Below are 23,258 nucleotides of genomic sequence, written 5' to 3' on the forward strand. Positions count from 1 at the left end.
GGCAGTATTAGGAACAATAAGCTTATAAAACATTCCTCTTTTTTCAGATTATATAAACCAATCCTAGAGCTGATCTAACATATCAGGAAACATGAAAATTAAAAACAGAATTATCTGTTTGTAGTATCCCATTATATAAATGCGAATTATATTAAAGTCATCTAATCATGTTTAGATACACACTCTTGTCCATAAATATTGGTTGTTATCTCTGATAATTTCCTCAGGATAAACACCCCTGATCGGAATTTCTGGGTCAAAGGGCGTGCATGTTTTAATGATTTCGCTACATACTGACAAGTTACTATCTAGAAAGACCATATCATTTTACATTACCGTCAATACTGTGTCCAAGTGCAAGTTTCCTTACCAAAGTTACTTTTATTATCTTTTAAAATGTTTGCTATTTTAATAGGGCAAAATGGTATCTCAACTTTATATGCTTTTATTTCACTAGTGATGAAGCTCAATATCTTATATTCTTTGGCCATTTATCACCTGTGATTGCTTGTTTATGACCTTGATTTTGTTTTATGACCTTAGTTTAGAAAAGCTATTAATGCTTGGTTAGCTTGACATTTACCTTTTAATTTTACTTATATGTAATTTTTATTGCAATGAAATGAGTATATATACACCTATATTTGTCAGTATCTTTAAGACTTTTTCCTTTGCTTTCATGCTCAGAAAAATATTTATGACCTCAAATTAGATTAACATTTATTTATATGTCTTTTATTATGATTCCTTTGCCATATCTAAATTCTAAATTCCCCTGGAATTTTACTGTATGATGTTAAAAAAGGATTTGGCATTATTTTTTTCCTCATATTGGTTACCCAATAGTACAACTCTTAATACAAAGGAAAAAATCTAACTGTTGCACACTGTGTATCTACAGCTTTTTATCTGTCCTTGTTTCTGCTTTCTGGTGGCAAGAAAACTTTCAATATCAAGTCAGGTGCTCTGGTTGCATGATAGAGGAGGTGGTTAAATTTGCAAGTTACTGTTATCCTTCCTAATAAGAAGGTTATCATTGAAGAACATCTGTATTCTCTAGAGAAAGAACAAAGCATTCCCCTCACATCATATTCAGTAGACGAGGTTCATAATAGCAGAAAAATAGAACACCTTGGCCTGTGCCATGGCTGGAAAAACTCTGAAGTTGCTAAGTATTTGTTCTGGAAAGTCCAACGTAGATCCAGGAGCCCTGGGGCCACCTGTGAAGTTGTGGTTTCGTCGTGGTATCTCAGCAATGAGATGGCCACAGTGGCTAAGCAAGACAAGCCTAGGAAGTTTTGCACAAGAATTTACCTAGTTGGAGAGACTGGGAAGATGTCTGGTAAGGGAAGAGAAAATCCAGGGGATCAGTCAGAAACAGGGAAACTTGAAGCTCTGGGGCCCAGCAGAAGAGCTGCATTGAGAATCTGAGTTCACTTGTAACAGGAGAGGAATGGACAGAAGGCAGAGTCTATGAACACAAGGTCAGACTCGCATCAGCAGATTCAACCCAAATTCAAGGAAAAATAATCTAAGCACTCAAAAGTTCAAGGAACACATGGCTTCAAGTTCTAGGCATATCCCTACCTCAGGCAAGTTAATCTCCAGTTGAGGGCTCAATTTACTACCTCTAAAAGGGAAGGGTTAGATCAGATCTTTTTTTTTTTTTTTTCCAAATTTCTTCCTTTTTGAAAATTGAAGGTGTCATCCAACACGAATTACTGAAGTTGGTGGTGGAACATCCAGAGTCGAAGAAAATAAGGTCAAATGAAAGCAAGCTGTTTCACACAGATGGTGAAATAGGCTGATGATAGTTGTGATTTGAGAATATAAGCTGTTAGTTCCAGGAAGCTGTAAAAAAATTATCCTTAAAATTTTAAGTCTTTTCTACCCAACACTTATCAGATGCATGTAAATAGAAGTATCCAGACCTAACCCATCCTTGTCTAGTGACCAGTATAGTAGAAACACCTATCTCAATGAACAGATGTAATATTAATTTCATGTAAGAACTGAAAATTAAAATTATAACCTCTGATTTCTAAAATTTCAAACTTTTTTCTGTGCAAGAAGAAAATGATCTAAGAATGATCTAGCCTCATTAACTTCAGTTAATTTTTAATAGAATATTTTTTAAAGCAGGAGCTTCATGGGTTGCTATGAAATAACATAAATAAGCTACCAGCAGTTCATGAACTTCATTGAAACTAGATGCAGAATTGCTTATAAGTATGTGTATGGCACTTTCCTGAAGGAATGGTTTGTGGGTTCCATGAGCTTCTCACACCGTTCATAATATAAGAGATACTAGGAATCCATGGTGCATATAATAAGAATTTAATTCCTTTCATTTTGATTCAATTGTCAATAAGATAGACATACTCTAGCTTACATTTTATATACATCCTGACAAAGTACATGGAAATTAGTGAGACATCTGTTCTCAAATAGACAGGTTTCTGAACTCTATTCAATTGTCTACACCAAGATGATTATTTCAGAAACTCTGAATGGCAGAATTTCTTTTTTTTAAATATGAAATTTATTGTCAAATTGGTTTCCATACAACACCCAGTGCGCATCCCAACAGGTGCCCTCCTCAATACCCATCACCCACCCACCCCTCCCACCCCCCATAAACCTTCAGTTTGTTCTCAGTTTTTAGGAGTCTCTTATGTTTTGGCTCCCTCCCTCTCTAACCATTTTTTTTCCTTCCCCTCCCCCATGGCCTTCCGCTAAGTTTCTCAGGATCCATATAGGAGTGAAAACATATGGAATCTGTCCTTCTCTGTATGACTTATTTCACTTAGCATAACACTCTCCAGTTCCATCCACGTTGCTACAAAAAGCCATATTTCATTCTTTATCATTGCCACGTAGTATTCCATTGTATATATAAACCACAATTTCTTTATCCATTCGTCAGTTGATGGACATTTAGGCTCTTTCCATAATTTAGCTATTGTTGAGAGTGCTGCTATGAACATTGGGGTACAAGTGCCCCTATGCATCAGTACTCCCGTATCCCTTGGGTAAATTCCTACCAGTGCTACTGCTGGGTTATAGGGTATGTCTATTTTTACTTTTTGAGGAACCTCCACACTGTTTTCCAGAGCAGCTGCACCAGTTTGCATTCCCACCAACAGTGCAAGAGGGTTCCCATTTCTCCACATCCTCTCCAGCATCTATAGTCTCCTGATTTGTTCATTTTGGCCACTCTGACTGGCATGATGTAGTATCTGAGTGTGGTTTTGATTTGTATTTCCCTGATGAGAAGTGACATTGAGCATCTTTTCATGTGCCTGTTGGCCATCTGGATGTCTTCTTTAGAGAAGTATCTATTCATGTTTTCTGCCCATTTCTTCACTGGATTATTTGTTTCTCGGGTGTGGAGTTTGTTGAGCTCTTTGTAGATTTTGGATACTAGCCCTTTGACTGATATGTCATTTGCAAATATCTTTTCCCATTCCATTGGTTGCCTTTTAGTTTTGTTGGTTGTTTCCTTTGCTGTGCAGAAGCTTTTTATCTTCATGAGGTCCCAATAGTTCATTTTTGCTTTTAATTCCCTTGACTTGGAAGTTGTGTCAAGTAAGAAATTGCTGCGGCTGAGGTCAGAGAGGTCTTTCCCTGCTTTCCCCTCTAGGGTTTTGATGGTTTCCTGTCTCACATTCAGGTCCTTTATCCATTTTGAGTTTGTTTTTGTGAATGCTGTAAGAAAGTGGTCTAGTTTCATCCTTCTGCATGTTGCTGTCCAGTTCTCCCAGCACCATTTGTTAAAGAGACTGTCTTTTGTCCATTGGATATTCTTTCCTGCTTTGTCAAAGATTAGTTGGCCATACTTTTGTGGCTCTAGTTCTGGGGTTTCTATTCTATTCCATTAGTCTATGTGTCTGTTTTTGTTGAATGGCAGAATTTCTAAAAGTGCCTCTAGACAATCAAGATTGGGATAAATCATTTAACCAAGGGTCACTCCTCAAGGATCAACTATGGAGAACAACTGTGGGCTAAATTTATCAAGAATAATAACCTTCAGTATTTGTCAGGTTCTTACTATGAGCTGGACACTGTGCTAACCTCTTTGTATACAATACTAATTCTAGCCCTTACAACAGCCTTCTGAAAAAGAAATTATTACTTGCATTTTATAAAAGAAGAACTTGAGGCTTAGAGAGGTTGAGAAATGTAACCAAGATCCCAAAAGCAGATTCAAAATCAGATCTGTCTGACCACAAAGCCTGTGCTATCTGCTACTACATATTACACTGCCTCCCACAGGCCTGCAAGGGAGAGGAAATGTTGGATGGCAGTCCATCAGACCCTCAAAGAAAGAGGTGTTAAGAAGATTGATGCTGATAAAGGACTGTCATAACTCATGTGCTTGTGAGTTTATCATAAAAGACTCCTTGCCACAAGAGGATTACCTATTATACTACATTAAACATTAAACATGACATAGCTGGAATGTCAGGGAATGGGAAGAGGAGAACGGAGGAGAAAGAATAGGTATTGGCTCAAATATGTGTAGAGGAATGTTTTTCTTTCCTAGAAGAGTGTTTCTTGAACAGCAGCATAATCCTTTGGGATTTATTTAATAGGCAGATTCCCAAGTCCTAATGCCAGTGCTCAGATTCAAAAATATCTGGTATTTGGCCTGGGAATCCCCATTTTTAACAAGGATCCCAGCTAGTTTTAGTGATGGGAGTACCTTAACTAAATTTCAAGAAACAACTTCTGTAAAGAGTTACTTTACAATTGCATTTTCCTACAATCTCATCTAGGTATGGTTGTAAAGATGCTCAATAGGGTACTTAATTGGCATAGCCTCAGTTATTCTGAGGAGAGAGCAGAGGAATCAGAATAATTTTTAATAAAGAACAAAAATTCTGAAGTAAAATACTGACTCCTTTTATACCTCTGGAGGTATTAAACATCCAGATGAACTAATCTGTTTTCATTAAAGGCTAGAGAAAGGGAAATAGGATTCGATTTCGATGCTGCAATGGAACTTTTGGTTAAAACACATCAAAGAAATCCTTGACTCAGTGGGTTGTGAAATGTTGGAAAGTGTCCAGGTTAGAAAATCTTTAATATCTAGGTTTGCTTACATGTGATTAGAGGCTGAACCAGGTAGCCTGTAAGATTTTTCACTTTAGAATTTTGTCTCTAGATTACTTTACCTACACTAATTAGAAGCAATGCTTAATTTCAATGTTTAATTCCATATTCCTTATTTTCTATAAACATATCCTTGATTAGCAACCTAATGGAGTTTTTAAAAATTTAATTATTGTGGATGCTGTTGAGCACTAATTAACAAAGGAAGGCTGTCAGGAATGAGATCCACTATTGTTAGCAGTTTCTTTTCATTTATGAAATGCGATCACATAAATGGAGAATAACCCTTTAGGAAAACAAGCTTAATTTTCCTAACTGCATGACAGTGAAGTTCCCCTGAATCTTTTGCAAAGATTAGGTTAAAATTTTTTTAAAAATAAAGCCTGCACCTAAATAGAAAATAAATTATCTGCTACAGAAAGTCTATGCTTTATGTTTGATTTCATAACCCTGCCTTATATCTCCTTAGTAAACTTCCTCACCCCAACCTCCATATACACACCTGCTTGCACTGATGGTCCAAATGAGAAATTGATGTGTTTCCCACTGACCACAAAGGTTAGAAGCTTTTACCTAAAACTTCCTTTCAAAAACTGGAAGGAGGTGCTTGGATGGCTCAGTCAGTTGGGCACCCAACTCTGATATCAGCTCAGGTCATGATCTCATGGTTTGTGAGATCAAGCCCTGAGTCTGGCTCTGCACTGACAATGCAGAGCCTGTTTGGGATTCTCTCCTTCTCTCTCTCTCTCTCTCTGCCCCTCCCCTGGTTTATCTGTTTCTCTGTTTCAAAATAAATATATAAGCTTAAAAAAAACTGGAAGGAAGCAAGAATTTCAATAAAATGCTTAATAGAACGGAATTAGTTCCTATACTGAGAAAATAGCCATTTCTGCTAAGATAATGAATTTTTATTAGTTAATTAGTCAATTAATATTCCTTAGTGTGGGTTGGCCAACTTGGAAACACTACCTAAATAAGGTATTTATGATACTGGGCAGATAGGAGGTATGAATAGGAAAGAATTCTGGAGATTATCATACTCAACCCTCTCATCTTACAGATGAGTCACCTCAGGCTCAGGGAAATGAGGTGACTTGCTTGAGACAGCACAGGTCTTTTTGGTATAAAATATGGTTTGATGTGCTTTCTATTACTCCCTATTCCAACCCCATGATTTGAAAAGACTTTCAATTGTCTTAATTGGTTATACGCTTGTATGCTTTCTTCCAGTTCCTATTATTTTAGCTATGACATAGAATTAACTAGACAGTTTTTTGAAATATAAATATCAAAATCATGTCCTACCCTCAGATATTTTGATTCAATAGGTTTAGGTGGAATTCAGGAATTTTCACTATTCACAAGTATAACAGGTAACTGTGATGCAAGCAGTCTGGGGCCCATAAGAATCAATGAACTGGAGTCTTTCTAAGCACTCCATCAGTCACTCACTAGAGTTAGGTGTTATGTTTGTCAGGAGCTGAAATGAGAGAGAGAACTAAGCTGCTGGGTGTCAGAATAGCAGATTAAAGCAATAAATACAAAATGAAAGAGTTAAGCCTTTAACTGCTTACTACAATGTTTTAAACAAGAGTCTAAAATCAGAAAAAAATGCTAACTCCCCCTATTCCATTTTCCTCCGTGGAAAGTGTGCCAGTTGAATGGCAGGTAAAGTAGCACAGACATGGGGAGTCATGTCACTGTTGAGGGAGCCCAAACATAAGGCCCTGCTAGTTTTATTGACTGGGGTGGGGATGGGGCAGGAATGAAGGCTGAGAGTATGGTACTGGGTACTGAGTCAGAATGGGCAGAAGTATCTTAAGGTGTCCTCCTTTCTCCCCATAAGGAGGCCTTGGGTAGAGTCCAGAGGTCTGAAGAAGACCTCTACCCTTGGCCTCAGATAAGAAGACCTAGGAATGAAGGCAAAAGGGGTGGTAAAGTAAATATACCTAACCAGGTAGGGGCCTGAGTCCTTGATGGCAACTCCTTTTAGAGACCACATCTAGGCTGGTGTGGGGAGGGAAGTTTCTCCATAAAGCCTGCCAGGTAGAGCCTTTGTCATGCCTCTAAAAAACCTGAAAATCACATGTGGAATTTTAACCAAGAACCAGACTTTTCAGTGTTTAAGGATGTGTGTTGCCTCTTTCTTGTCACCAGGGGACTGTTTAACCAGTACATTTTGGGCTCTGAGGAAAAAGATAGCAAATTAAGCCAGATTCCCCTGATGGTTGTTTAACAACCTAGTGCTAAGATATAAAACTTGAGGACAAAACTCTTCGGTATTTATTTATTAAATAATGCTTGATTGGCTTGATAGAAACAATGCAGGTCTCAAAGCTAAGGAAAAGCTTCTGATCCTAAAAGAATCTAATGACAAAATGCTACAAGTTTAAAAATTATTAGGGCTACTTAATACTTAGGCACATTCAGTCATCCAACCAACAAATATTTAACTCAGCATATCGCCTGTGCCTGGCATTCTTCTGAATGGTATACATCAGAGAACTAGATAGATAAAAATGTCAACCCTTCCTACATAGCTATAGCAGGGGAGACAGACATTAAAATATACAAAACAAATGAATTACGCAGTATGTTAGAAGAGTACTATTAAAGGTGGGGGGGGGAAGAAGGATAAAGGAGTTCAGGAGCATGTGAGGAGAATTGAAATTTTAAAAAGAAAGATCTGGGAAGGCTTTATTATAATAGATCCAAATAGATCCATCTTTATTATAATAGATCCAAAAATCCCAAGTATCTCTGATGTATCTTTATATTGCTGATAAATTAATCTTATCAAGACTTCTAATTATGCCGTTTCCTTGCTCAAAAATCCTTGATTCCCGGTTGCCCAAGGGATAAAGCATAAGCTCCTTTTCCTGGCATCCAAGGTCCTCACCATCCAGCTCAGTACCCTATCACCTCTTCCCTGTTCTAGAAAACCAACACCTCACTGTATTCTGGTCACATCCTATATTTTCACCCTTGTAGGTTTTGTTCTGTTGCCTCATCCCTTTTCTATCTCTTCACTTCTTGACATTCTACCCAAACTTCAAAGTTCAGATAAATTATTTCCTCCTAGCAAAGCTTTCCTAGATCTTCCCATCCCCAGAGCTCTTCCTTCTCTAAATTCCTATAACACATGATGCCATGAATAAAGTATTCAACAGGTACATTACAGTTATAGAAAAGCTTACTTCTTTTGCTGGATTGTGTACTTCTTAAAGATAAGAATCACCTCCTTTGATATCTCCACAGTATTCAGCATAGTGTCTTGCAAGAGTAATGTTAAGTAGCTAAGACTTTGACAATTTGTTTTAAATTTTAATTCCAGTGTAGTTAACATACAGTATTAGATGAGTTCCAGGTGTAAAATATAGTGAATCAACAAACCCACATACGACTCAGTGCTCATCAAGATAAGTGTATTCTTAACATTGATATATAAAGAAAAGAGGCAAGATATTTAAGACTATGGAGCCAAGCTATGTCTTTAAAATCTGAGTCTTCCTAAGAAGGAAGTCAAAGCCTCATCTGTGAGTGCATAATGTGGAAAGTGCCAAGGCTGTGAATAGACAGCAGAAAACAGAGACACAAAGGAAGTTTTGTCATTTAAAATTTTTGTTCCAGTAAAAATCGGGGACAAAATTACATATTTCTACAATATTGAAACCCAAATTTTACTTATAATAGGAGCTTAATTTATATGGTATGGAGAGAAACTTTCAGTACTGTATTTTAAATTCCAAATGAAAAGATACACCAAAAGAAATACAACAATAAAAGTATAGTTGCAAAAAGGACTTCATTATCTATAAATAGAAGATGCTTGTTTTTACTTTTTTTACTTGTTTTACTTACAAGTAAAACAAGAAGATACAAGTAAAACAAGTAAAACTTTACTTACTTTGCTTACAAGTAAAACAAGAAGATACTTGTTTTACTTTTTCAAGGATACATCATTTTTTGTCCCTGAAAAATATTTTGGGTCATTTCCCCTCCAGTCCAAATCTTACATGGCGAGACATGCAGCACTTGGTTGTCTGGACCTCTGAGTATGACCCACTGGCCAATAACCCTGGATGGAAAAAGAATGGAGCAGGCCTGATGGTGAATAGTCGATTTGGATTTGGGTTGCTAAATGCCAAAGCTCTGGTGGATTTAGCTGATCCCAGGACCTGGACCAGTGTGCCTGAGAAGAAAGAGTGTGTTGTAAAGGACAATGAATTTGAGCCCAGGTAAGTATCTGCAGGAATTTTAAACAAATGTGTGCCCATGGCACTATTTGATTATGATGTTTGTCACTCTGCCCAATGTTTTTTCTCACCTACCCTCTGAAGTAGATGGAGAGAGCATTTGCCATAGTTCCCTGTGGGCCCATGGGAATCATTGAAAGATCAGAAATCTGCAAGTCAACTTAGCATATTTCCATTTTCCTTTCCTAGCCTATCTATATTCATTGTTTTATATATCACTAAGAAAACTCATTGCCAATTAAACTATTACTAGCTATTAGTTTTAAGATTAATCCCAAAGTCAAAGATGTTAAAGTTTTTTTAAAAAAATGTATCATAGAATTGATTATATGTAATACTTACCAACCAATATTATCCAAAACCCATTTCCAGAAGAGCCTCTCTTCACACTATAGTCCTATGTGATTCATGATTTTTTTTTTTTTTCCATGAATGATCGTTTACCATGCTGCTTTTACATAAGAACACATCCAGCCTACCAGATCTGGCCAGAGAAGCAGAATCTGGTATAACTATTTTGTTGATTCTTTCAAGGAAACCATGATTATATTAAAGATCTGCTCATTGGGGTGGCTGGGTAGCTCAGTCAGTTAAGCATCTGACTGGAGCCCAGGTCATGATCTCACGGGCTGTGAGTTCGAGTCCCACACCAGGTGAGTTCTAGCCCCACTTCCGGGTGAGCTTGAGCCCTGCTTCAGGCTCCGTGTAGCCTGTGTGGGATTCTCTCTCTTTGCCTCTCTCTCTGCCCTTCACTCACTCGTGCTCTCTCTCTCAAAAATAAACTTTAAAAAATAAGTAAATCATACATTTCAAAACTAAAAAAAAAAAAAAAAAGACCCACTTACAGAAAAAAATCTGAGAGTGGGAGCCTTGGGGAACATTCGTTATGGAGAGAATATCATTTCTTAAGAGGGCCCATTTCAGTAATGGACCACTTTTTGATGGGTCCAAGGCAAACCTCCCTAAATTCTATTCCACAGCAAATAGCACTATATTCTTGTATCTCTGTTCCTCACCAAATGTTTTCTTTTCTTTTCTATTTTGTTTTATTGTAGTAAGAACTCTTACCATGAGACCTACCCTCTTTAACTTTTAAGTATGCAATACATTATTGTTGATTCTAAGTACAATTGTTGCACAACTGATCTCTAGAACTTATGCATCTTGTGTAACTTACATGCCCATTGATTAGCAACTCCATTTTCCCCTAGCCCCAGGCAACCACAATTCCACTTTTTGAATCTATGAATTTGACTATTTTATTTTATTTTATTTTATTTATTTTTTTTTTTTCAACGTTTTTTTTTTTTTTAATTTATTTTTGGGACAGAGAGAGACAGAGCATGAACGGGGGAGGGGCAGAGAGAGAGGGAGACACAGAATCGGAAACAGGCTCCAGGCTCCGAGCCATCGGCCCAGAGCCTGACGCGGGGCTCGAACTCACAGACCGCGAGATCGTGACCTGGCTGAAGTCGGCCGCTTAACCGACTGCGCCACCCAGGCGCCCCAGAATTTGACTATTTTAGATACTTCATTTAAGTAGAATTTTATGTAGTATTTATTTCTCTGTGACTTCTTTATTTCGCTTACCATAATATCTTCAGTGCTTATCCATATTGTTGCATATAGCAGAATATCTTTTCTTTTTAAAGATTATATGTGTTTTACCACATTTTATTTAACCCATCTGTTGATAGACATCTAGGTTGTTTCCACATCTTGGTTATTAGGAATAGTGCTAAAAAGAACATGAGATATCTTCAAGATCCTGTTTTCAGTTATTTTGGATAAATATCCAGAAGTGGGATTGCTGGATCATTTGATAGTTCTATTTTTAATGTTTTGAGAAAACTTTATGCTGTTTTCCATAGTGACTGCACTGTTTGTATTCCCACCAATTATGCAAAGGTTCACATTTCTCCACACCTTCTTCAATACTTGTTGTCTTTTGCTTTTTTGTTAACAGCCATCCTGACAGGTGTCTGGATTTGCATTTTCCTGATGATTAGCAAAGGTGAAATTTTTTTCATATGCCTGCTGGTCATTTATAGGTCTTTTTCGAAAAATATCTATATAAGTACTTGGCCCACTTTTTAATCAGGTTATTAATTATTATTATTTTTTGGTTATTGAGCTGTAGGAGTTTCCTTATATTTTTTATAGGTTAACCCTTTATCAGATATACGGTTTGCAATATTTTCTCCCATTTTTTAGGTTGTATTTTCATTTCGTTGATGGTTCCCTTTGCTATGCGGAAGATTTTTAGCTTGATGTATTCCCACTTGCTTACTTTTGTTTTGGTTGCCTGTGCTTTAGGTGTCATAACCATTAAATCACTGCCAAGACCAATGTCATGAAGTTTCTTCCTATGTTTTCTTCCAGACTTACAATTGCACATCTTATGGTGTTTACTCCATTTGGAGTTGATTTTTGTGTATGATGTTAGATATGGGTCCAATTTTATTACTTTGCCTATGGATATCCAGTTCTCCCAGCACACTTTGCTGAACAGACTGCTCTTTCCTCATTGACTATTCTTGGCATCCTTGTTGAAGATCAGTTGACCATATAATCTTGGGTTTATTTCTAAGTTCTCTATTCTGTTATACTGGTCTATATGTCTGTCTTTATGCCAGTACCATACTATTTTCATTACTATAGTTTTGAAATATATTTTGAAATGAGGAAGTGGAATGCCTTCAGCTTTGTTCTTTCTCAGGGTTACTTTAGCTATTTGTGGTCTTTTATGATGCGTAAAAATTGTAGAATTTTTTTTACATTTCTGTAAAAACCTTACCATTTTCTACACATTATTTCTAGCTACTCCTGAATTTTGTTCTACTCATAACAGGGAGAGACAACAAGCTTAGCTGAGTATCTAGTCAAGACTGATGTGTATGTATTTGCATAAAATACAAAGAAGAAGAGATGTACTTTATCCAGTGATTTTGTTCAAAATGTATTTAGAGCCCTGAAAGGTAATGGAGAAGTTATCATTGAAATTCCAACAAGAGCTTGTGAAGAACAAGAAAATGCCATCAAGTCCCTGGAACATGTGCAATTTGAAGCAACTATTGAATATTCCCGAAGAGGAGACCTTCATGTTACACTCACTTCTGCTGCTGGTAAACTTTTTAAAAACTTCAAAATTCTATTCTAAATCATTTAGTTAAATTTTAAAGAGTATATTGAATGATTTTAAATCAATGATTTTTTATAGGGCTAAGTTTCCCAATAGATGTTTTCAGGACTTAAGAAAATATGCTTATTTTTTAATTTTTTTGGCATCAGAACTCTGCCAACTCATTCCTACTGGTTCTTAGATAAGCAGAGAATGAGGTCTATTCAAATAATACCAATTAATAAAACTTTATGGAGTTACACATTTTCAAACTGTGCTCATTTTCCCAGGTCACTGATCTATCATTCATTTCTCTTAGGCAACGTATTAGTGAAAGTTACTCTGATAATTAATAAAGCTGACAAATATATCAGACACATATAAGGAATCAACCAAAAAACTAGGACTTGTGACCCATGAAAGAATATTGAGAAGACTAACAAATATTCCATGATGGCATTGCAGAGGCCATATGATAGAATATACAGGCAATTGCCCTTTCCTGAGAAAGTACTAACTCAGATGAGATCATGGATAGGGAAGAGGTTGTAAACCATAAACTTTAATCCAACCAGGAAATGCTATCCTAATACTCCTTCATTTTTTAGTAGGATTCACTAGACTAAATTCAATTTCTATAGGTGAGTTATGAGGAAAGATGAGCTCCCTCTGTCATCTCCTTCCAGGATATAAACTTCTTAGACTATAGACACTGTTGATTTGGAGTCATGCTTTCTAGCTATCTTGGAGTTGGCCTGAATATGAGTGGAATGCTTTCTCATTGATGGCCCTACAGATCACTTGACCCTTTCATCTAGATCTACAAAGAACTTGGATTTCAAATTTTAGAGTTAAATCCCACTACTAGTTTTTAGATGACAAGACATTATGAAATTAATATAGCTTTATTTTTTTATGCCTACACTAGATTATAGGCACAGGCACCAAATAAATTTTCAAGACTTCCTCTTAAATTTCAAAATGATAGTTCCACTAAAATGTATTTTAGGTCTCTGAATCCATAGTTTGTAAATGTAGTTCTATGAGTTCTCCTTATTCAAAAAAAAAAAAAAAACTTAATCAATATACTCATTATTATTTTACCAGAATATTTACTGAGAACTTATTATATGCCAGGCAATATGCTAATTTCTATGGGTAAAAACATTTTTTTTATAATGTTTCTATCCTGATCTTATACAAAAAAGGGAAAATTAGGAGGGCAACTCTCTCCCAGTTTTCATTTTCATTTATTAGTTGCTAAAGTGTATCCTACTCTCAGCACATTTAGAACATTCATTAATTTGAATTTGTCCCTTGAAAATAGGCACCAGCACTGTACTGTTGGCTGAAAGAGAACGGGATACATCTCCTAATGGTTTTAAGAATTGGGACTTCATGTCTGTTCACACATGGGGAGAGAATCCCATAGGCACCTGGACCTTGCGAATTACGGATATGGTAAGTATGAATGAAAAGATATAGAAACACAGGCTCACTTTTAAACATTTTCAAGTACTTTGAAGATTGGTATCATCATTAATCAAGGTCCTAAGGCGTTCAGGTCACTCTCTAGTAAAAGTAAGGAAAAGGTGTAATGTTTCAATCCCTGTCCACTTGGCTTTATAGACTGACTGACTAAATAAATAATTAAATAAATAAGCCATACCATAATAAAGAAAAAAAAAGATGTATTAATAATGTTACAGACTACGTGACAAATCCAAGTGTTCCAATGTCAGAATGCAGCCAGCCATATGACCTACTCAGACACCAGAATTACCTCTATTTACAAAGACAGTTAAATGCTATACCAGCCTTGCTATGACATTCTGCTGGGGTCACATGAAGAAACTCTTACCACTTCTTACTATAGTGGCTATTGACTTGTTACACAAGAAATCTTATTTAATATGACTTTTTTGTTTTGTTTTGCTTCAGTTATGAAACAAACTTAAAAGCATTTCTCACTTCTCTTTCACTCTGTTTACTAACACTCTTTGATATCTTTCTAAAATTGTAACTCATGGTAACAAAAATAGAGTAAGGAGTGTCTGAGCTAAAAGCTAAATACAGCTGAATTATCTACTTTTGCATCATTTCTCCAGCATTTTCTACAGGTTGAGCACATATACAAACAGTGTTTCAGGTCTGAGTTCTCCCAAGATAGAACTGTTCAGCAGCATCAGATTTCAAAGTCTAGATAACTCTTTTAAAAGAAATTATTTTAAATTCCTAAGGATTTCCATTAAATTAATACAAATTCTATAGTCATTGTTACATTTTTCTCTCTGAGAATAGCTTTCTCCTACAGACTGCAAAAATTATGATTTAGAACCAGAAACTGTAAAAATTCCTGCTCTCATAGGGAGAGCAAGAAAATGTTCTTAGGAAGTAGTTCTATTCTTGAACTTGTCCTCCGTTCTTTAACTCAATTTCATCTTTAAAAAACTAAGAAAAATCTGTTTACCAAGATAAGACTATTTTATATCAAGTCTGTAAAATCTGAGCCTACACTTTCATATTCTTTTTAGATATTTTTAGATTTCAGCACATTATTTTTGGCATAACTGTTGAGCCTCAGAAAATTATTACTCTTCCCATAAATCTACAGTTTTTAAGTGCTGATTAATACTGAAGTCTATTTATAATACTCCAAAGAGGCTTTTTCTCCATTGGAATGTTTCTACAAGCTGATAATTACTAAATATAATTCTATTTATGGAAAGTACAGTCAACTTTCCAAGAAAAGAATAGAAAAGAACATTCATATAAAGAGTTTTGCTTTTTTAATTAAATGAAGCAAATAATCAGTCTTTAAATCCTCGAACCTATAAACTGTCCATTTTCATGACAACAGTGAATCCAATGATTTACTTCTTTGTACATAGTGCTCTACACATGGCATGTACAGAATTTTTAATAGATTTTACAGATACTTTTAAGGAGTTTGAAATTTCTCAGAATACACCCTAAACTTATGTGTATGCTTATTCGTAGTCTGGAAGAATGCAAAATGAAGGAAGAATTGTCAACTGGAAGTTGATTTTTCATGGGACCTCTTCTCAGCCAGAACACATGAAACAGCCTCGTGTGTACACATCCTACAACACCGTTCAGAATGACAGAAGAGGGGTGGAGAAGATGGTGGATCCGGGGGAGGTCTGTGTGGCTCTGTTCTCTTGAGCATTCTTGGCACATCTTTCTTTGAACTGTAGTAGACAATGTAGTGAGTAGAGCTGTATCTAATTTTCAGACAGAGAGAAAGTCAAACGTGAGTGGGGAGAAAAGGGAGTGAGAGTGCCAAACTGTTTGCCATTAAATAAAACCCTCATATTATTTAAGTTTATTCTTTTGTCCAGAATTTAGAGATTAAAGTTGATGAATTCAAAGGTATGAAATTCTCTAACATGAGAATTTATAACATATCAACTTACATGTATCAAAATGTATGACATATCAAATTATAAAGAGAGCTATCTTTTTAAAAATTAAAAAAAAATAAAGCTTATTTATTTTTGATAGAGAGTCAGTGAGTGAGTGAGTATGAACAGGGGAGGGGCAGAGATAGAGGGAGACACAGAATCCAAAGCAGGATCCAGGCTCTGAGCTGTCAGCACAAAGCCCAACGCAGGGCTGGAACCCACGAACTGCAAGATCATGATTTGACCCAATGTTGGACGCTTAACTGACTGAGCCACCTAGGCACCCCTAAAAAAAGAGCTATCTTTATGCATGATCACATATGCCTAATGTCTGTATCACACATACTTTTCAAGTATTTTTTACATTGTCTCATTTAACCAATAATCCCTGTAGCCTAGAGAAGACAGACATTTAGCATGTCCATTTTCCAGAAAGAAAACCAAGGCTCAAGTGACCAAATCCTGTAGGCTTCTCTTTACTAATTCCTTAACTGACACTTTTTTGGCAGCTCTAAGGGAAGCCACTGAATCACAGTCTCAATTTCTCTGAGAAAATTTCATAGGATAGCTAGTCAGTCATTCCTGTTCCTACTGAGACTCAGCCTACTGAGGCTGCTGGCTTCTCTCTTACCAGACAGTGGGCATACACCACATTGTTTATCTCTTAATCCCCCAGCATCTAGCACAGTGCCTCAGATGTAGTAGGTAGGTAATCAGAATTTCCAGAATGACCTTTCATGAAGTCTGGCTCAGTGATGGGTATTTTGGGAGATATAAAGATGCAATTATTTAAGAAACTTATAAACTAGTTGTATGAAGTCCTCAGCTCAGATTCTGGTTCCATTTACATTCTGCAAAGCAGGTTACCCCCGCCCCCCTGGGGGCCCCCCACCCCAGAGGCCTTTTCTTCACAGTCCCAGAGGCAAGTTGACTTTATGGGTATTTCTCCCTCCAAGATTCCTTAAGGGGTATGAATCAGACCCTACAGTTGTTAAAAAGTTGAGTTACTTCCACACTGGTTGACAAAGAGCTGCTTCTCTGATATCTCCAGTTCCACCCCACGTGGCTTATCACCCTGGTCTCTCCCAAGACCCCTTTATAAAACTCAGGGGCTGAGGGGCACATGGGTGGCTCAGTTTGTTAACTGAGCCACCCATCCAACTCTTGCTTTCCACTCAGGTCATGATCCAAGGTTCGTAGGATAGAGCCCTGCATTGGACTCTGTGCTAACACCTTGGGACCTGCTTGGGATTCTCTCACTCCCTCTCTCTCTGTAACCACCCCCCTCAAAATAAAAAATAAAAAATGAAATAAAATGAAATGAAATAAAACAGAACAAAACAAAACAAACAGTGGCTGAAAGGGTAGCTGATGACAGAACAAGGGGCCTCCAGGAAACTTCATTCACACGAAGCATTGCTGGTGTCTTCTGTATGAGTTATTAAATATTTTAATATCAATTTCTTCCCAAAACATGGGTAGGGAGGAAAGGCAGTGGGAATGGTAAACTGTTTACTTTCCATAGGATGAAACTGTATTATTTTAAAAAATATTTTCTTTCATTAGAATTAAAATTAAAATAAAGGAATTCAAAATTATTAGATTCCCTAAAATGAATTCTACTATAGAAGGCTGACAAGTACAGCAGGCCAATAAGGTATGAATACATATACATGATCCCATTCAGTCTTCAGAACCACCAGAAATGAAGGACTCTTGTTCTCATTTTACAAGTGAAGTTCAGGGAAATTAAACAGGTGCCAGGAGAACATGAGTAAATGCAAAAATGAGGACTGAAGCCCAAGTTAGTATGTCTCTAAGCCTCATGCTGTCTCTGCTTCTCAAAGGGTTTCTTAAAAAGTGTGCAGTGAAAAAAACAAACAAACAAAAAAAAGTGTGCAGTGGACATGTGTTGCAGCTGGCTTGCCAGGTTCTAAATAATGAATCTTCTTCCTTTTGTCGGTGGCGTTCTGTGTTTTAGGAGCAGCCCACACAAGAGAACCCGAAAAAGGACCCCCTCGTGTCAAAAAGCCCTAGTGGCGACAGTACAGGGGACAGGAGGAATGAGCTGGCAGAGGCAGCCCCATCCGAGGCGATGCTGAGACTCCTTCAAAGTGCTTTCAACAAAAACTCACCCCCAAAGCAATCACCAAAGAAGCCTCCAAGTGCAAAGCTCAACATCCCTTATGAAACTTTCTATGAAGCCCTGGAAAAGTTGAACAAGCCTTCCCAGCTTAAAGAGTCCGAGGACAGTCTATATAACGACTATGTTGATGTTTTCTATAACACAAAACCTTATAAGCACAGAGATGACCGGCTGTTGCAAGCTCTGGTGGACATTCTGAGGGAAGAAAATTAAAATAAGTGTGGAGTCCTGAGTTGGAAATATTCATGCTTCTTCCTTCCCCTTAGATTTTGCCTGTGTCTGAAGTGGTTGTTTTTGCCATTGATTCTTATGCTTATGATATCCTTTGTGGTACTTTTGCTTTTGCTCGCCCGACTGGGCGTTTGAAAGGGATGAGCTCAAGTAGAAAATCCAACTTTCTGAATTGATAATGACTCTTTCAAAACACATATTCCCTGCTTGCACAAGTGAGATGCTTTGTTCTTTCTGGAGCCACAGTTCATTTCATTTGTGGTCCTCATACCACATTAGAATGCCTCCTTGAGCCACGATTTCATTTCTCAAAAGAAATGCCATCGCCTGGGTAACATATTAATTTGAAGAAGTAAATCTGCAAAGAATGAGAGGGAAGAAAACTGTTCCTACAACTTGTCCCTTGTCTTTGCCACACGGTTCTTTGAACTGTGATGCCATAGGTAGGTTTGGAAAGTTTCTAATGAAAGAGTTCCCGATTAGACCCATACCCTTGGCTTTTCTACCCCAGAGTACGACTCATTCAGGAAATGACGATTTCATCATTTGGGAGAGAAACTGAGTAATTTAGATCCAGAAACAATTCTCAAAATTTGTGTTATCTGGTTTGAGCAGTTTTAGAACATTTTTCTTTGTTTGGTGTGCTACGCAGAGGCCTCTGTGGACCTAAAGGTGACTAGGACTTAAGGTGTGTGCTCTGGCCTTTCCCTATTTCCCCTTATATTTTCATTACCTATCTCACTCCTCGGCCACAATCTGAATACTGAGAGAAGTAATTATACTACTTAGAATAAACTTATACTCGGGATTTGGCAAATCCCTTGTCATATTTTTTCACAATAATCACAGGAAACCACTCATAACACCAGGAACCAATGTAAATAGGAAAATATTTATAATGGGGAGAGCCAAAGGTAGGTTTTGTTTGTTTTTAAATTGTATTCATTAGAACAGGTTTTTCTGGATCCTTAAAACTGAGTGTTCATTCCTTGCCACTAAAGGCTCTTCCCCAGTCTTACAGCTGATAGTATCCAAAATCTTACCAAATTGCTTCCAATATTCAGCTCAAGAGGCCACAAGCTGGCAGTCCAAGGGCCACATTTGTCCCTCAGGTAGATTTCCTTTGGCACATCAAATGATTTAAACATATGAGTGGTTATTAAAAATATGAAATTTCACATAAAGCTTGATTCTCAGAAGCATTTCCCCTCCTGGCAACAGTTGGCTAGAGCTGAACAGCAGCTACCCAGAGAGTACCAGGTCCCTGAGGTGCCCTGCTCCATGTTGTTTAAAGTGGCTACCTTACTGGTCAACACCCAAAAAGCATTTGATTTTTCCCACTGCTGCATTAAACAAACTTACATAAAGTATAAATGGATTAAGGAAAAAAAAAATCCTCTACTTCTTCCAGGTAGGATCTGTGTGATAATCATAATGAGAACTTGCCATGATCTAGTTAATTTATAGGTGGGGGGAAATGATATTTTAGACCCCTGAAAGTACCTCTGAAATCCAGTTTGACATATTCATTTAATCTCACCTTCCCTGGATTCTCATTTACACTAACTCATTAATGGACAACCTCTAGATTCCCATTCTCTATGTGCTCACAAAAGCTCCAGTCACCTACGATGCAGGCATTCTCCCACTGAGTCTGCTGTTTGTAATTCTTTCTTAAAGTTTGAACTTCATAATGTCACACATGAACTGGACCAGGAGCTTAACTACATTGAACTAGACTGGGAAGAGAACACTAGAGTCTGTCACTTGCTATGGTTTGAAGTGTAGTGAATAAGACGATGTTTCACCTCCTCGTCTACAGTTTGCATTTGTGCAGAATAAAAGTATGTGCAGAGCAATCACCATGATGCTTCAAGGATGTTCTCCTAAAAGAACTCCAGTATCACACTATCCTTGGAAGTTTCACATGTTATTCAATATAGAGTATTGGACAGACTTTGAAAATTGAAGTAGATCAAAAAGTATTAAAGCCAAAAAGGACCAACGAGTTATTAGATAAGTTTTCAACTAAAAAACAAAGCTAAGGCCCAGAGAGGCCAATACATAGTCATAAACAAAACCTCATCCTTTCCCCTTTCCTACTCTCATGCTAATTGTATTAAGCTTTTTTTTTTTAATCCTTCTAATAATATCTTTTCCTGGTTGAAACCCCCAACCCACTCATTGGATTGTAGCCAAAGGTTCACTCTAGAGAAGCTTTAATATTTAAATAAAGTCATGTTTGAATGTTTCCAACCTGGAATATATTGTTCAGACATAGAATATTTTTGTCAGTCTTTCTTAGTGCCTGTGTGGATTTTTGTGAAAATGTAAAAGAGGAAACTTATATAATATTTCCCTCAGAATTTTAAACTATATTTTCTTTACAGGTATTTATAATGTACCAATGCTTTTATCAGAATTTTAAAAAGCATAATAAATTATATTAAAGAACCAAAACTTTCCTGAGAATAAGAAAGTTTCATCCAATAAAATATTTTTGAAAGGCATGTTCCTCTGTCAGTGAAAATAAACGTATAATATGTATGTGTTATGATATTAAAAGTGACATTTGTCTAATAGCCTAATACAATGTGTTTAACATGTGTGGTCTTAGCATTTTTAAGGGAACTCCCAAATCATACACTTGTATTAACCAGAATATGTAAAATATGCTTATACATCTGAAGAATAAATGATTTCTCACTAAGTTAAAAAGGAAAAAAAGCTCATGTTTCCAACAAAAACAAAATCTCCTTCTCTATGTTCCTAAAATGAACTATAAAAAAGAAAAATTGAAGATGTACATTAAGAAGATAATACCTTTTAGAAAAAAAAAGCTAATTCCTTTTGAGACAAATGGACTTTCTCAAAGTCAATTTAAGAATTTACTTCAACAGGTATGTTTCATTTTCCTTCATAGCTCAGTTTCTTACTATTTTTTCATTAAAAAATTTTTTTAACACTTATTCATTTTTGAGATACAGAGAGAGACAGAGCACGAGCATGGGAGGGGCAGAGAGGGTCACAGAATCCGAAGCAGGCTCCAGTCTCAGCTGTCAGCACAGAGCCCGTCACAGGCTCAAACCCACAAGCAGTGAGATCATGACCTAAGCCCAAGTTGGACACCCAACCGACTGAGCCACCCAGGTACCTCTCTTACTTGTTTTGACAACATCCCAAGTTATTTGACTGAGTCTTCACTGAAGTGTTGAGGAAAAAAAGCAAAGCACAAACCAAAGGGACTTACTATGTGTGAGAGAAAGGACTTCAACACTTCATCAAAAATGACTTTTTTATAAGCCAGATACAGTAGCTCCACATTAACCACCCCCCCCCCCCCCCCCGCCAGAGACCAAGGCCACTTATCAGAAGTTCCCAACTTCCAAGTTTAATCTCCCATCTTCAGGCCCACATTCCTCTCTTGCTTCAAACCTCCATCCCTGGAATAGCCACCCAGCCACTTCAGAATCTGTCTTCTTTCCAGGGGGTGGTTTTCCCCCAGATTCCATTCCTTTCTTCTGAGTTACAAATATTAACTCAAAATAAAATAATTTTTCCAGAATTCCAGAAGAACTGTTCTAACTGGCTTTTGTCCTCAAAGTCCAGCAATCTTTAAAGTCTACCCACCAGGAGGGCTGAAGATAGCTCTCTGGTTACTTTTCATTGCTCATTTGGTAACTATTAGATTAGCCATGTATAGGCTACAAATCCAAATCCAAATACACACTGAGATAAACATTAATTCTTAAATACAATTTCAATCCCTAAGAAAGAAGAGTAATGTTTTCCTAACTGCCTCATAATTTTGTAAGGCTACAGTACTAATACACATGATGATGATGATGACGACAGTTTTTGGTCCAGCATTCTCAAGGCATGTGGAGGGAAGCAGAAATCACTTTCTTGGTTTCTATGCCAAACTTCTGCCATGTGTGTTGCTCCATCTCCTTGCCCCTGTGGGGCAAGGGTAGTTTCCTGGGCCATCTATGTTAAGCTTGACCCTGTGATTTGTTTTGGCCAGTGGACATGATACAAGCAAAGACCTTCAGCATGCTTATACAATTTGGCCTGGCTTTTGCTTTTCGGTCATATAGTGCAGTGAGAAGAGTGTGCCCCAGGGAACTTACTGCCTCTTCAACCTGTTTCCAGAACAAATATATATGGAGCAGGTCTACATTCTGGATCCAAATCGAGCCAACTCACAGCATGAAACAGAGCTGACTAGATGAGGACTACCTAAAGAAGCTGAACTGTTACCATGGCAGTTAGGAGAATGAGAATAAATACTTGTAAGCAATTGAGTCCTGAGATAGTTTGTTATGCAGCCTTACGTGCAAAACTGACTAATACAATAAAAATTCCATTTATTCATTCCGCTATCAGTACCATCCCTTTCAAATTGTGCCTTCTTAAGCCTAGAGCACACACACACACACAAAGAGGCAGTATTAAATCATACACCTCTTAATGCTGATTCCATAGCTGAAAAAGGCCTTGCCCAAGCTTTGAAAGTTTCATTTTTAAAGGTAAGTCTCAGCTTAGTTCCTCCTGAAATCAGAGCTGAGATCATGAATGACTTTTGTACAGGTAATTTATTTTGCAGGTAATAGTGGAGAGCAGAAGTGATGCACACATACTTGAGAGTAGCATGGAATAATACTGATCAGCTCAGGGCTTCTCAAAGACTAGAACTGATGTTTCAGCTGATAATGGCATTGGCAGAAGATAATGCAGAACAGACACATAGGCTCCCCTTACTCCCCCATCCCTACCCAATCCAGTGCCTTGATACTTAATATTATCTTCTCTCCAAAGTTAGATGCAACCCTAGGACAAGAGAAGAAAACTTGATTGGCTTACATCAAGTTCACACTATTTATTAGGAAGGGAACTCTTAATAGAAAGTTCTGTTACAAAAAAAAAAAAAAGAAGTAATTTTTGCTCACCTGAGTTTTGGCTTG

General features: G+C 37.1%; 1 protein-coding gene across 1 annotated transcript in view; it reads left to right on the forward strand.

Moving 5' to 3' along the window:
* PCSK1 (proprotein convertase subtilisin/kexin type 1) overlaps positions 1-20,900 on the forward strand; it is a 44,336-nt gene extending 23,436 nt beyond the window's left edge. Inside the window, exons 10-14 of the mRNA XM_058726649.1 lie at positions 9,120-9,353; positions 12,339-12,496; positions 13,820-13,953; positions 15,493-15,654; positions 17,899-20,900. Of these exons, the coding sequence (XP_058582632.1) occupies positions 9,120-9,353; positions 12,339-12,496; positions 13,820-13,953; positions 15,493-15,654; positions 17,899-18,276 (1,066 nt within the window). The 3' untranslated portion in view covers positions 18,277-20,900. The remainder of the gene's footprint in view (positions 1-9,119; positions 9,354-12,338; positions 12,497-13,819; positions 13,954-15,492; positions 15,655-17,898) is intronic.
* Positions 20,901-23,258: the final 2,358 nt, after the last annotated feature.

The sequence above is a fragment of the Neofelis nebulosa genome, chromosome 1 (assembly GCF_028018385.1).
Source record: "Neofelis nebulosa isolate mNeoNeb1 chromosome 1, mNeoNeb1.pri, whole genome shotgun sequence".
Lineage (NCBI taxonomy): Eukaryota > Metazoa > Chordata > Mammalia > Carnivora > Felidae > Neofelis > Neofelis nebulosa.